Source organism: Mytilus californianus, unplaced genomic scaffold (genome assembly GCF_021869535.1).
Source record: "Mytilus californianus isolate M0D057914Y unplaced genomic scaffold, xbMytCali1.0.p SCAF_8, whole genome shotgun sequence".
Lineage (NCBI taxonomy): Eukaryota > Metazoa > Mollusca > Bivalvia > Mytilida > Mytilidae > Mytilus > Mytilus californianus.
Window position 1 is genome coordinate 94,433,584 of NW_026262734.1, and position 16,800 is coordinate 94,450,383.

The 16,800-nt window shown below is 29.6% G+C and overlaps 1 protein-coding gene across 1 annotated transcript; it reads left to right on the forward strand.

Annotated features, from left to right (window-relative positions):
• The first annotated feature begins 131 nt into the window (after positions 1 to 131).
• On the forward strand, positions 132 to 15,848 carry LOC127712908 (myb-like protein X). The gene is made up of 33 exons (XM_052219504.1): positions 132 to 146; positions 1,029 to 1,056; positions 2,254 to 2,297; positions 2,562 to 2,589; positions 3,059 to 3,102; positions 3,367 to 3,394; positions 3,862 to 3,905; positions 4,170 to 4,197; positions 4,665 to 4,708; positions 4,973 to 5,000; positions 5,468 to 5,511; positions 5,776 to 5,803; positions 6,271 to 6,314; positions 6,579 to 6,606; positions 7,074 to 7,117; positions 7,382 to 7,409; positions 7,878 to 7,921; positions 8,186 to 8,213; positions 8,683 to 8,726; positions 8,991 to 9,018; positions 9,513 to 9,556; positions 9,823 to 9,850; positions 10,463 to 10,503; positions 10,752 to 10,779; positions 11,589 to 11,632; positions 11,894 to 11,918; positions 12,384 to 12,427; positions 12,681 to 12,708; positions 13,367 to 13,413; positions 13,678 to 13,705; positions 14,379 to 14,438; positions 14,861 to 15,130; positions 15,682 to 15,848. The coding sequence occupies exons 1-33, from the start codon at positions 132 to 134 to the stop codon at positions 15,819 to 15,821; spliced, it is 1,518 nt and encodes a 505-aa protein (XP_052075464.1). The 3' UTR covers positions 15,822 to 15,848.
• The last annotated feature ends 952 nt before the right edge of the window (positions 15,849 to 16,800 follow it).

A 16,800-nucleotide genomic window follows, 5' to 3' on the forward strand; every position in this document is an offset into this window, starting at 1 on the left:
AGTCGACTTATTAATTTTTGTAGATATATTCATGTTGATATTTCTTACATTTTTTATAGATTGCACTAAATGAACTTATTCTAAGATATCTTTGAAATCCAAAGATGTGTTGTTCTCACATTCAGACTCACATGGTAAAGGCAGACGTTTAATGTTCCCCCTCATGACTTAGTTGATTAATACAGAATGACGCTGGCATAGGTACCGTTTGCTTAGTGCACACTACTTTTTAAGTCTTCTTTAAATATTGTCTTTTCAAATGATTTTGTTATATAACTTGTCAGTTTCTTGTTTGCATTGTATAAGCTGTTGGATTTTATTTATTTTTTTGTTTCTTATATACAGATGTATGGTAATGTATAAAATACTGTGAACTTTTAGTTTGGTGTGCTTTATCCTAAATCTGTATGCTTCAAATATAATCAATGTGTAGTCAATATGCCACTACTTTTACATATTATAGTTCTCACTTAATGTTCTGCTTGACACAATAATTACAATTTTCCAAGTTCACGTTAAGCTATTAATTTTTTTATGTTTCACCCACACTTATTTAAAAGCACTAAATGGTTCGTGTTGTTCAAGGTAATCTATACTTGACAGAGAGGTTACCCTTTTTTTATATTGCAATTTAATAATTTGAGTATATATTTTTACTCTGAATTGTACTGACTTTAAAAATATTAACCTTTAGTTTCTCTTCATGGATTTTGTTTATTCTTTTTTTTAGAAAAAGTTAGACATTCAAAGAGAGGAAAAAAAGAACAACAACAGGTTTGATATCTATAATTGGTTCATCAAGACTACAGATGATTGTTGCATAACATTTTAAATGTTTTTTCATTGAAAACACTTTACCATCGAATTTTCTTCCTGATCATCTAAAAAAAATGAACGAACTTGCAAAAATTGTCAAGAACATTCACAATTAAAAATCGGGTCAATTTATGCTTGTTCTCACTTGATACTTCTGAATAAATCAATTGATTTCCTTATACAATTATTATATTTTTATCTTCTTTTTTCAGAAGTCCATAGAAATTTTAGATGAGAATGGTATGTATGCATTTAATTTGTTGATTAAATCAATTAATATGATGGATAATACCTTATGCAGATTTCAGATTTTGTTAACTCTGATCAACTAATGCAAATATTGAATTTGGTTACCTCTGGTTATCTTATGCAAAAAAGTATTGTATTACCTCTGGTCAACCTATGCAATTATTGGATTTGATTACCTCTGTTAGTTTATGCAAATAGCGGCTTTTGTTACATCTGGTCAACTTATGCTAAAATAGTATTCGGTTAACTCTGGTTACCTTCTGCAAATATTTGAATTGTTACCACTGGTCACCTTCCGCATATAGGATTTGGTTACATCTGGTCATCTTACGCATATATAGGATTTGGTTACCTCTGTGTACCTTATGCAGATAATTGATTTGGTAACCTCTTGTCACCTAATGAAGATAACGGATTTGGTTACTTCAGGTCAACTTATGTAAATATTGGAATACGTTCATCTAGTCACCTATGCTGATATTGGATTTGGTTACCTCTGGTCACCATATGTATTTATTGGATTTGCTAGCTCTTGTCACATAATGTAAATATTAGGTTTTGTTACCTCTGCTCACCTTACCGCGATATTGCATCTGAATACTTGTGGTCACCTTGAGAGTGGTTTGTATGCATTTAATTTATTGTATTAAACCTTTAATATGATAGATATGTACACAAAGTTCATATAATGCTGCAACTAATATTCTTTTTGAACTTAAAACTTGCAATCGTTTCTGGTAATGGCCACTTAGGCTTAGTTGAACAAATCATTTTTTGTTTCTTGATTACCTTACACAAATATTTAATTTTGATTACATGTGGTCATTTTTACCAGAAATTAGATCTGTTAACCTCTGTTTGCCTTACTACAACGGGGTTACTTCTGGTCACCTTATTCATATATTGGATTTGGTGACCTCTGGTCACCTTATGTTAATAACGGGTTTGGTTACCTCTGGTCACCTTATTCATATATTAGATTTGGTTATCTCTGGTCACCTTATGGAAATACTGGATTTGGTTACCTCTGGTCACCTAATGCAGATTTCGGATTTGGTGACCTCTGGTCACCTTATGTTAATATTGGATTCGGTTACCTCTGGTCACCATATGCATATTTTAGATTTGGTTATCTCTGGTAATTAACATTTACATACAACTAGTTGATGTTTTTCATTTCATTTGTAGAAAGTTTTAGACAATCAAAGAAAGACAAAAAAGAAGAAGAACAGGTTTGATATACATTATGGATTCAACAAGAATATAGAATATTATTACATTAAGTTTAATATATTGATAAAACTTTACACAATGATCATTATCTTTCATGCTCATCTACAAACAAATTTAAGAAAAATCATTGATCTTTAAAACATTGCCAAGAACACTGACAGTTGATAATTAAATAAAATAAAACTGATCCTCATAAGACACTTTTGGATAAATAAAATTGAATTTACTAATACAATTATCATATGTTTATCTTCTTTTTTCAGAAGTCCTCAGAAAATGTAGATCAGAGTGGTATGTATGCATTTAATTTATTGTATCAAACCTTTAATATGATGAAAACATACACTATATTTATATAATGCTGCAACTATTATTCTTTTTGAACTTGAAACTTGCAATCGTTTCTGGTAAAATGGCCACTTAGGCTCGATTGAACTAATCATTTTTTTTTTGTTTCTTGATTACCTTACACAAATATTTAAGTTGATATCATGTGGTCATCTTAGCCAGAAATGGGATTTGTTAACTTCTGTTGGCCTTAATATGCTAGAATGGGGTAACTTCTAGTCACCTTATTCATATATTGGATTTGGTTACCTCTGGTCATCTTATGGAAATATAGGATTTGGTGACCTCTGGTCACCTTATGTTAATATTGGATTTGGTTACCTCTGGTCACCTTATGCAGTTTTCAGATTTGGTTATCTCTGGTAAATAACATTTGCATACAACTAGTTGATGTTTTTCATATCATTTGTAGAAAATTTGAGACAATCAAAGAAAGACAAAAAAGAAGAAGAACAGGTTTGATATACATTATGGATTCAACAAGAATATGTAATATTATTACATTAAGTTTAATGTACCGATAAAACTTTACACAATGATCATTATCTTTCATGATCATCTACAAACAAATTTAAGAAAAATCATTGATCTTTCAAACATTGCCAAGAGCACGGACAGCTGATAGTTCAATAAAATAAAACTGATCCTCATAAGATACTTTTGGATAAATAAAATTGAATTTACTAATACAATTATCATATACTTATCTTCTTTTTTCAGAAGTCCTCAGAAAATGTAGATGAGAGTGGTATGTATGCATTTAATTCATTGTATCAAACTTTTAATATGATGGAAACATACACTATATTTATATAATGCTGCAACTATTATTCTTTTTGAACTTGAAACTTGCAATCGTTTCTGGTAAAATGGCCACTTAGGCTCGATTGAACTAATCATTTTTTTTGTTTCTTGATTACCTTACACAAATATTTAAGTTGATATCATGTGGTCATCTTAGCCAGAAATGGGATTTGTTAACTTCTGTTGGCCTTAATATGCTAGAATGGGGTAACTTCTAGTCACCTTATTCATATATTGGATTTGGTCACCTCTGGTCATCTTATGGAAATATTGGATTTGGTGACCTCTGGTCGCCTTATGTTAATATTGGATTTGGTTACCTCTGGTCACCTTATACAGTTTTCAGATTTGGTTATCTCTGGTAAATAACATTTGCATACAACTAGTTGATGTTTTTCATATCATTTGTAGAAAATTTGAGACAATCAAAGAAAGACAAAAAAGAAGAAGAACAGGTTTGATATACATTATGGATTCAACAAGAATATAGAATATTATTACATTAAGTTTAATGTACCGATAAAACTTTACACAATGATCATTATCTTTCATGATCATCTACAAACAAATTTATGAAAAATCATTGATCTTTCAAACATTGCGAAGAGCACGGACAGTTGATAATTCAATAAAATAAAACTGATCCTCATAAGATACTTTTGGATAAATAAAATTGAATTTACTAATACAATTATCATATACTTATCTTCTTTTTTCAGAAGTCCTCAGAAAATGTAGATGAGAGTGGTATGTATGCATTTAATTCATTGTATCAAACTTTTAATATGATGGAAACATACACTATATTTATATAATGCTGCAACTATTATTCTTTTTGAACTTGAAACTTGCAATCGTTTCTGGTAAAATGGCCACTTAGGCTCGATTGAACTAATCATTTTTTTTGTTTCTTGATTACCTTACACAAATATTTAAGTTGATATCATGTGGTCATCTTAGCCAGAAATGGGATTTGTTAACTTCTGTTGGCCTTAATATGCTAGAATGGGGTAACTTCTAGTCACCTTATTCATATATTGGATTTGGTCACCTCTGGTCATCTTATGGAAATATTGGATTTGGTGACCTCTGGTCGCCTTATGTTAATATTGGATTTGGTTACCTCTGGTCACCTTATACAGTTTTCAGATTTGGTTATCTCTGGTAAATAACATTTGCATACAACTAGTTGATGTTTTTCATATCATTTGTAGAAAATTTGAGACAATCAAAGAAAGACAAAAAAGAAGAAGAACAGGTTTGATATACATTATGGATTCAACAAGAATATAGAATATTATTACATTAAGTTTAATGTACCGATAAAACTTTACACAATGATCATTATCTTTCATGATCATCTACAAACAAATTTAAGAAAAATCATTGATCTTTCAAACATTGCGAAGAGCACGGACAGTTGATAATTAAATAAAATAAAACTGATCCTCATAAGATACTTTTGGATAAATAAAATTGAATTTACTAATACAATTATCATATACTTATCTTCTTTTTTCAGAAGTCCTCAGAAAATGTAGATGAGAGTGGTATGTATGCATTTAATTCATTGTATCAAACTTTTAATATGATGGAAACATACACTATATTTATATAATGCTGCAACTATTATTCTTTTTGAACTTGAAACTTGCAATCGTTTCTGGTAAAATGGCCACTTAGGCTCGATTGAACTAATCATTTGTTTTGTTTCTTGATTACCTTACACAAATATTTAAGTTGATATCATGTGGTCATCTTAGCCAGAAATGGGATTTGTTAACTTCTGTTGGCCTTAATATGCTAGAATGGGGTAACTTCTAGTCACCTTATTCATATATTGGATTTGGTCACCTCTGGTCATCTTATGGAAATATTGGATTTGGTGACCTCTGGTCGCCTTATGTTAATATTGGATTTGGTTACCTCTGGTCACCTTATACAGTTTTCAGATTTGGTTATCTCTGGTAAATAACATTTGCATACAACTAGTTGATGTTTTTCATATCATTTGTAGAAAATTTGAGACAATCAAAGAAAGACAAAAAAGAAGAAGAACAGGTTTGATATACATTATGGATTCAACAAGAATATAGAATATTATTACATTAAGTTTAATGTACCGATAAAACTTTACACAATGATCATTATCTTTCATGATCATCTACAAACAAATTTAAGAAAAATCATTGATCTTTCAAACATTGCGAAGAGCACGGACAGTTGATAATTAAATAAAATAAAACTGATCCTCATAAGATACTTTTGGATAAATAAAATTGAATTTACTAATACAATTATCATATACTTATCTTCTTTTTTCAGAAGTCCTCAGAAAATGTAGATGAGAGTGGTATGTATGCATTTAATTCATTGTATCAAACTTTTAATATGATGGAAACATACACTATATTTATATAATGCTGCAACTATTATTCTTTTTGAACTTGAAACTTGCAATCGTTTCTGGTAAAATGGCCACTTAGGCTCGATTGAACTAATCATTTTTTTTGTTTCTTGATTACCTTACACAAATATTTAAGTTGATATCATGTGGTCATCTTAGCCAGAAATGGGATTTGTTAACTTCTGTTGGCCTTAATATGCTAGAATGGGGTAACTTCTAGTCACCTTATTCATATATTGGATTTGGTTACCTCTGGTCATCTTATGGAAATATAGGATTTGGTGACCTCTGGTCACCTTATGTTAATATTGGATTTGGTTACCTCTGGTCACCTTATGTAGTTTTCAGATTTGGTTATCTCTGGTAAATAACATTTGCATACAACTAGTTGATGTTTTTCATATCATTTGTAGAAAATTTGAGACAATCAAAGAAAGACAAAAAAGAAGAAGAACAGGTTTGATATACATTATGGATTCAACAAGAATATAGAATATTATTACATTAAGTTTAATGTACCGATAAAACTTTACACAATGATCATTATCTTTCATGATCATCTACAAACAAATTTAAGAAAAATCATTGATCTTTCAAACATTGCGAAGAGCACGGACAGTTGATAATTAAATAAAATAAAACTGATCCTCATAAGATACTTTTGGATAAATAAAATTGAATTTATTAATACAATTATCATATACTTATCTTCTTTTTTCAGAAGTCCTCAGAAAATGTAGATGAGAGTGGTATGTATGCATTTAATTCATTGTATCAAACTTTTAATATGATGGAAACATACACTATATTTATATAATGCTGCAACTATTATTCTTTTTGAACTTGAAACTTGCAATCGTTTCTGGTAAAATGGCCACTTAGGCTCGATTGAACTAATCATTTTTTTTGTTTCTTGATTACCTTACACAAATATTTAAGTTGATATCATGTGGTCATCTTTGCCAGAAATGGGATTTGTTAACTTCTGTTGGCCTTAATATGCTAGAATGGGGTAACTTCTAGTCACCTTATTCATATATTGGATTTGGTTACCTCTGGTCATCTTATGGAAATATAGGATTTGGTGACCTCTGGTCACCTTATGTTAATATTGGATTTGGTTACCTCTGGTCACCTTATGTAGTTTTCAGATTTGGTTATCTCTGGTAAATAACATTTGCATACAACTAGTTGATGTTTTTCATATCATTTGTAGAAAATTTGAGACAATCAAAGAAAGACAAAAAAGAAGAAGAACAGGTTTGATATACATTATGGATTCAACAAGAATATAGAATATTATTACATTAAGTTTAATGTACCGATAAAACTTTACACAATGATCATTATCTTTCATGATCATCTACAAACAAATTTAAGAAAAATCATTGATCTTTCAAACATTGCCAAGAGCACGGACAGTTGATAATTAAATAAAATAAAACTGATCCTCATAAGATACTTTTGGATAAATAAAATTGAATTTACTAATACAATTATCATATACTTATCTTCTTTTTTCAGAAGTCCTCAGAAAATGTAGATGAGAGTGGTATGTATGCATTTAATTCATTGTATCAAACTTTTAATATGATGGAAACATACACTATATTTATATAATGCTGCAACTATTATTCTTTTTGAACTTGAAACTTGCAATCGTTTTCTGGTAAAATGGCCACTTAGGCTCGATTGAACTAATCATTTTTTTTGTTTCTTGATTACCTTACACAAATATTTAAGTTGATATCATGTGGTCATCTTAGCCAGAAATGGGATTTGTTAACTTCTGTTGGCCTTAATATGCTAGAATGGGGTAACTTCTAGTCACCTTACTCATATATTGGATTTGGTTACCTCTGGTCATCTTATGGAAATATAGGATTTGGTGACCTCTGGTCACCTTATGTTAATATTGGATTTGGTTACCTCTGGTCACCTTATGTAGTTTTCAGATTTGGTTATCTCTGGTAAATAACATTTGCATACAACTAGTTGATGTTTTTCATATCATTTGTAGAAAATTTGAGACAATCAAAGAAAGACAAAAAAGAAGAAGAACAGGTTTGATATACATTATGGATTCAACAAGAATATAGAATATTATTACATTAAGTTTAATGTACCGATAAAACTTTACACAATGATCATTATCTTTCATGATCATCTACAAACAAATTAAAGAAAAATCATTGATCTTTCAAACATTGCGAAGAGCACGGACAGTTGATAATTAAATAAAATAAAACTGATCCTCATAAGATACTTTTGGATAAATAAAATTGAATTTACTAAAACAATTATCATATAATTATCTTCTTTTTTCAGAAGTCCTCAGAAAATGTAGATGAGAGTGGTATGTATGCATTTAATTCATTGTATCAAACTTTTAATATGATGGAAACATACACTATATTTATATAATGCTGCAACTATTATTCTTTTTGAACTTGAAACTATCAATCGTTTCTGGTAAAATGGCCACTTAGGCTCGATTGAACTAATCATTTTTTTTTTGTTTCTTGATTACCTTACACAAATATTTAAGTTGATATCATGTGGTCATCTTAGCCAGAAATGGGATTTGTTAACTTCTGTTGGCCTTAATATGCTAGAATGGGGTAACTTCTAGTCACCTTATTCATATATTGGATTTGGTTACCTCTGGTCATCTTATGGAAATATAGGATTTGGTGACCTCTGGTCACCTTATGTTAATATTGGATTTGGTTACCTCTGGTCACCTTATGCAGTTTTCAGATTTGGTTATCTCTGGTAAATAACATTTGCATACAACTAGTTGATGTTTTTCATATCATTTGTAGAAAATTTGAGACAATCAAAGAAAGACAAAAAAGAAGAAGAACAGGTTTGATATACATTATGGATTCAACAAGAATATATAATATTATTACATTAAGTTTAATGTACCGATAAAACTTTACACAATGATCATTATCTTTCATGATCATCTACAAACAAATTTAAGAAAAATCATTGATCTTTCAAACATTGCCAAGAGCACGGACAGTTGATAATTCAATAAAATAAAACTGATCCTCATAAGATACTTTTGGATAAATAAAATTGAATTTACTAATACAATTATCATATACTTATCTTCTTTTTTCAGAAGTCCTCAGAAAATGTAGATGAGAGTGGTATGTATGCATTTAATTCATTGTATCAAACTTTTAATATGATGGAAACATACACTATATTTATATAATGCTGCAACTATTATTCTTTTTGAACTTGAAACTTGCAATCGTTTCTGGTAAAATGGCCACTTAGGCTCGATTGAACTAATCATTTTTTTTGTTTCTTGATTACCTTACACAAATATTTAAGTTGATTACATGTGGTCATCTTAACCAGTTCGGATTTGTTAACCTCTGTTTGCCTTAATATGCTAGAATGGAGTAACTTCTAGTCACCTTATTCATATATTGGATTTGGTGACCTCAGTTCATCTTATGTAAATACTGGATTTGGTGACTTCTGGTCACCTAATGTTAATATTAGATTTGGTGACCTCTGGTCACCTTATGTAAATATAGGATTTGGTGACCTCTGGTCACCCTATGTAAATATTGGATTTTGTTACCTTTGGTCATCAAAACATAAGTCATGTTATGTTTTTTATCATTTGTAGGAAACGTAAGACAATCGAAGAGAGGAAAAAAAGAACAAGAAAAGGTTAATATGCATTACTGGTTCAGCAAGGCTATAGAATTGTATTGCATATTACATTTAAAATATTAATAGCACTCAACAGAATGATCATTGTCTATCCTGATCTTTTAAAGAACAAATCTTTGAAAATCATTGACCTTGCAAACATTGCCAAGAGCATTGACAGTTGAAAATTTTGTCAATTTTTACTTATCCTCATAAGATAATTATGGATAAATAAAATTGAATTTACTAATACAAATATCAGATGTTTATCTTCTTTTTTTTAGAAGTCCTCAGAAAATGTAGATGAAAGTGGTATGTATGCATTTAATTTATTGTATCAAACCTTTAATATGATGAAAACATACACTATGTTTATATAATGCTGCAACTATTATTCTTTTTGAACTTAAAACTTGTTATCGATAGCTGTAAAATGGCTTCTTCGGTTTGATTGAAATTAATTATTTTTGGTATATTTAATTGGCTGCATATGGTCAACTTTCCCAGATATGGTATTTGAGTACCCTAAGCAACCTTAAAATGATATAGAATTGTGTTAACACTGATCACCTGAAGCAGATACTGTATTTAGTTATCTTTGGTCACTTTCTGTTGTTATTGGAATTCTCTTGACAGTTGACACCTTTTGCAGATTTCGGATTTTGTTATTCACTGGTCATTAAATTTTACAAAAATTGGTCATATGTAGTCTTAGATGTATGATCGTTTGAATTATTTTACATTTCTTATTTCCGGGCCTTTAATAACTGACTATGCGGTATGGACGTTGCTCATTGTTGAAGGCCGTACAGTGACTTATACTTGTTAATTTCTGTGTCATTTGGTTTGTTGTGAACAGTTGTCTCATTGGCAATAATACCACAATTTCTTTTTTAAATGTTGAGTTTTTTTTATCATTTGTAGAAAATGTGAGAAATTTGAAGAGGGTGAAAAAAGAAGAACAGGTTTGTATATATCATTGGTTCAAAATATAGAATACTATAACATTATATTTACTATCTAAGTAACACTGAACAGAAATAATGTACATTATCTTCCATGATCATTTAGAAATAAATCTTAAAAATAATTGAATTTGCTTGCGTTGTCAAGAGCCGATAATGAAGTCAATTTATACGTATCTTCATTAGATCCTTTGGATAAATCAGTTGATTTCCTATACGATTATTTAATATTTAACTTCTTTTTTCAGAAGTCAACAGAAAATGAAGATGAAAGTGGTTTGTATTTATTTTATCATTTTTTTAGTATGATGGATAGGTTCATTACGTCTATATGATACTGAAACTAAATTTCTATTTAAACTTACAACTTGATATCGATAGCTTTAAAATCGCTACTTAGGTTTGATTGAAAAATTTCTTTTTCTCTTTGGATTAACTTAGAAAAATATTTAATTAGCTATAAGTGATCAATTTTATCATATATGGTATCAGATTATCTCTAGTGATCTTAACATGATATGGAATCGGATTACCATTGGTCATCTAATGCAGATACTAGATTTAGTAACCTCTTGTCACCTTATGCAGATATTGGATTTGGGGACCTCTGGTCACCTTATGCAGATATTGGATTTTAGGACCTCTGGTCACTTTATGCAAATATTGGATTTGGGGACCTCTGGTCACCTTATGAAGATATTGGATTTGGATAAATCTGGTCACCTCATGCAGATATTGGATTTTGGGACCTCTGTTCACCTTATGCAGATATTGGATTAGAGTTCCTGGTCACCTTATGCAGATATTGGATTTGAGGACCTCTGGTCTTCTTATGCAGATTTCCGATTTGGGGACCTCTGGTGACTCTATGAAGAAATTTGATTTGTTATATATCTGTTCACCTTATGCAGATATATGATTTGGGGACCTTTGGTCACCTTATGCAGATATTGGATTTGGGAACCTCTGGTCACCTTATGCAGATATTGGATTTGAGGACCTCTGGTCACCTTATGCAGATTTCAGATTTAATTAACTCTGGTCATCAAAACATAAGTCATGTTATTTTTTGTTATTATTTGTAGGAAATGTAAGACAATCGAAGAGAAGGAAAAAAGAACAAGAACAGGTTTGATATGCATTACTGGTTCAGCAAGACTAGAATTGTATTGCATATTACATTTAAAATATTAATGATCTCAACAGAATGAACATTGTCGATCCTGATCTTTTAAAAAACAAATCTTAGAAAATGCTTGAACTTGCAAACGTTGACAAGAGCATTTAAAGTTGATTATTAAGTCAATGTATACTTACCCTCATTATATTATTTTGGATAAATCAATTGATTTCCTAATGTAATCATTATATATTTTATCTTCTTTTTCAGTCACTAGAAAATGTAGATAAAAGAGGTATGTTTGCATTAAATTTGTTAAATATAATTCTTATTTATGATGGATAAGCGCCTTGTGTCTATATAATACTGCAACTATTATTCTATTGAAACTTTAAACTTGTTACGAATTTTGTGAAATGGCATTTAAGGTTTAATTAAAAAAAACATTTTTCTTTTGGGATAACCTTATAAAAATTTAAATTGGCTACATGTTGTCAACTTTACAAGATATGGTATATGGTAACCTCTGGTCATCTGAACAACATATAGAATTTGGTTACCTCTGGTCACCTTACGACGATATTGAATGTGTTTACTTACCTCTGGTCACCTTACGACGATATTGGATTTGTTTACCTCCGTTCATTTCATGCATATATTGGAAATCTCTGGCCACCCTATGTATTATTCGAATTTGGTTATTTCTTGTCATCAATATTTACCTACAACTGGTCATGTTGTGTTTTTTTTATCATTTTAGAACATGCTAGAAAATCAAAGAGAGGGAAAAAAGAAGAAAAACAGGTTTGATATACATCATGGGTTCAACAAGAATATAGAAAAGTATTATATATTACTTTTAATATTTTATTACAATTAACAGAATGAACTTTGTCTACCATGATCATCTATAAAACAAACGTTAGAGAATGATTTAATTTGCAAACGTTGCCAAGAGCATGTTCAGTTGATAATTGATACTTATCCTCTGTAGATATTTTTGATAAATCAATTGATTTCCTTATACGATTATTGTATTTGTTATCTTTTTTTTCAGAAGTCACTAGAAAATGTAGATGAAAGAGGTATGTACGCATTTAATTTGTGATATATAATCATTATATATGATGCATAAGTACATGAAGTTTTTATAATACTGAAATTATCATTCTATTCTAACACAAAACTGGTTATCATTTTTTGTTAAAACGGCTACTTAGGTTTGATTGAAAAGTAAATTCAATATTCTTTTAGAATTTCCTTACAAAATTCTTAATTTTGGATACATGTGGTCATCTTCCCAAGATATGGTATCTGGTAATTACTGGTCACTTTTAAAAGATATAATAGGGTTTTGTTACTGTTGGTCACCTGATTTAAATATAAGTTTTGGTTACCTAAGTTTATGCAGATATTGTAATTATCTGGTCATCTTCTGCATATTTCGGATTTGGCTTCCTCTGGTCACCTTATGCAGATAATTGATTTGGTTACATCTGGTCATCTTATTCATACATGGGATTTGGTTACCTCTGGTCACCTTCTGTAGATTTCAGATTTTGTCACCTCTGATCACCTTATGTTGATATGAAATATGGTAACCTCTTGACACACTTACGCAAATAAAATTTGTTTTATTTAGTCTTTTATAACAGAAAATGAAACAATTAATGTTAATATAAATTGCAAAAAAATATCAACATTTACATTTGAATGGTTCATGGTTTTATTTCTTTTCATTAGTAGATAATGTTAGACAACCGAAGATCCAGAAAAAAGATGAAGATCAGGTTAGATATACATTCTTGGTTCAGGGAGAATATGTTATATTGTTATATTAATTTCAATATATTAATAACCATTAAAAAATGTACATTGTCTTTCAGAGTCGTCTAAAAAACAAATCTTAGAAAACAATTAAAATTTCTTACTTTGTCAAGAGGATTTTTACAATTGATTATGTAGACAATTTATACTTATCATTATTAGATAATTTTTGATAAATCAATTGATTTCCTAATACAATCATTATAATTTTTATCTTCTATTTTTAGAAGTCAACAGAAAATGTAGATGAGAGTGGTATGTATGCATTTAATCATGATGGATAAGTTCATTAAGTTTTATGATACTGAAACTATCATTCTTTTTGAACTTAAAACTTGTTATTGATATTTGTAAAAATGCTACTTAGGTTTGATTGAAAAGTAATTTCATTTTCCTGTTGAGATTACTTTACAAAAATATTGAATTGGTTACATGTGGTCAACTTAACAAGATATTGCCAATTTCATCAAAATTGAATGGGCAAGATGTGGCGCCATAGTTAAATTTATGAACATTGAAAAAGGTGACAAAAAAGTAGGGAAATTGACCAAAATGAATTATTTTCCTATTTTAGAATGATATATTTTTAAATATGAAGCATATAATAGTTTTTGTTATACTTTATATAAAGAAAACAATTGAAGTTTTTAATATACTTCTTCACAGGGCAGGCTTTGGAGTTGACTGGCTCAACCCCCAACCTAATTTTATTTAGGAGATATTGGGGTAGAAAAATGTCATTTTGTTTCTAAAAATGGTATCATAATGATCAAGACATTGATATTATGTAGTTATTTTGTACACAAAATCAATGCAACCACCAGGAATTAATTACCGAAGATAACTAGGATTACATTTTATGATTAAAGTAATTGTGTTTTGATTGGTTTCTTATCAATTATCCTGAATAATACTCTTATCTCAACAGGTACAAGTGAGACGACGGATTGGAATGAGATTACTTCTTTTGAGGAGTTTAGGATTGCAAGTATGTACATTATATTTTTTTGATCATTTGCATACCATGATCACCAACAATCTATATTTCACCTCAACAATCATTATATTTAGCACTTCATGGATTTGGATATGAATCATTACTTGTTTTATTATTGTCTTTCCAATTACTTTTTATGAATAACAAAGCTAAATGTCCTGTGTGATGACTGTACCTTCACATTTTCAGGAATGGCTTTTATCTGTTTAGTAACAACCTATACATATACTAGTTTGATATTTACTTGGTAATTTTATACATTTAGAAGCTCCCTGTATCATTTATTTTTACATTGTGCCTTAAATAATTCAAGTCATTGATTTCTTTTAATAGGCTAACAAAAACACAATTTTAAGTTTCTCATTAATCTTATCATAAGGGTTCATGATTATTTTCCAATTTATTTTAAAAAGACATTAGACCTGTGAGAAGTAGACTACAGTCAATGAAAACAAACAAAACGGAGAAAAGAATGATTTATATGGTGAAGGGAGATGAAATCACGGCCAGAGTCCAGGGACCAGACAGAATGTCAGTTCACCAGATAGGTGATTACTTGACAATAGGGAAATCAAATACTACTCAACAAAATCGAAAGGAACTTTCAAGACTAGTCAATTTGATTCCAAAACCAACAAACATAGTGCCACCGATCACATCAGCCTGGTCCATGTTAACAAACGGTAAGACTTTAGTGAATACACTTGATTCTCAAAGAAAACAGTTTATGCTGGTTAAAACACATAAATTGATGATCTCGTGTTTTTTTAAGCATTGATTGATTAGAAGGTAAGGAATGGTGAATGGGTCGAAAGGAACAATCAAACTGAAATTTGGAGAACAAACTGACAAAGCTGAGCAAAAAAATTTAAAAAAATGATGGAAAGTCAAAAATGCAATCATTATAATTCAATATAGAAAAAATAAAACTGAGCAACATAAACCCCATAAAAAACTAGGGTGGTCTCAGGTTATCTATATTGGTTAGCAGATCCAGCTTATTATGTGGTGCCCATAATATTGTTCATGCTTGAGTTTATGATCCCTTGGTATATAACTGTATCTTTTGAAATCATATGTCTACTGTGAATCATATACATGTCGCTTTGCCAATCTGTAAGACATTTTTTTAAGTTGTAAGAACTTTCATAACGGTGCTTAATATGTCTTATTACATATATTTATCAGCTTAACTGCAAGAAAAGATCACAACTGTATTTCACTTCATTTTCAGGTGATGTTGACTATCAAGTTCAATCTTTAAACACTTTGACCGAGGCTCTTGTTGACAAAGAAGCAACCAAAAAGGCTGTATGCAAAAAAATGAAAGGGACATCTGCCCAAAAAAAGGGTGACATTGAAAAAACTAATTAAGTGTTTGAGGAGAATTCAATTGTTCAGATTTTATGAACATTGGATTTATAATGGCTACAAAGGCAATCGTCTTCTTGACATCTTTATTACATACTAAGAGTATGGAATAAAATACACAATAGAAAATGCAAACATCTAGATAAACATGAAATATATAAAACATACATTTTCCAAATACCATGATCATTATGTATTTATCTTCTCAACAATCAATTATAAACTGAGTTCTCATCTATTCAATTGATTGCTTATCTGTTTCAATAATTATTCTAGACTAAATTTGTGACAAAATTCAGATCATAAATTCATAATCAAGTCTATAATGCAATCTATCTTTTTACACTCGAGGTCTATATATAGAAAATGAACAATTGTGTTAAAAGCGAATGGAAATGTGTAGTTATCATTTTAATATACAGTCAAACACAAACATACTACCAGCTGTTTAAAAACAGATTTCGTTTTAATATAACTTTATGGACACAGGGATTATGTCAAAGAAACAACAACCCGACCAAAACGTAAAAAACAACTCAAGGTTTCACATTTCTCTGTGTACTAAATAATAAACTTTTCAAAGCAAAATGACATGGAATCAATCATTTTAAAATTAATAGCATCGTTAGAATACTAACTATAAAATCATATACAATCTACTTCTTACTGGTCATAAACTTGAAACAATCCACACTACATGTTTATCAGAAAGCTAGGTAGAACAATTGACTTATAATTATTGATGTACAAATTACTATTTAATTTGGCCTTACAATTCGACTTGGTCCTTTGTTTTATTATTGATATGTATAACATTGCTATTCTCATTTATTTTCCAACGGTTTAACATGCTCTATTTTGTTGTAGCTAGGAAACATTTGAAATTATTGAATACAATTTTTGTTAGTAATGACATAAATTAAGCATTATAGTATTAACATATTAAAACATTTAAAAAAAAATATTTAAGTCAATAAAATAA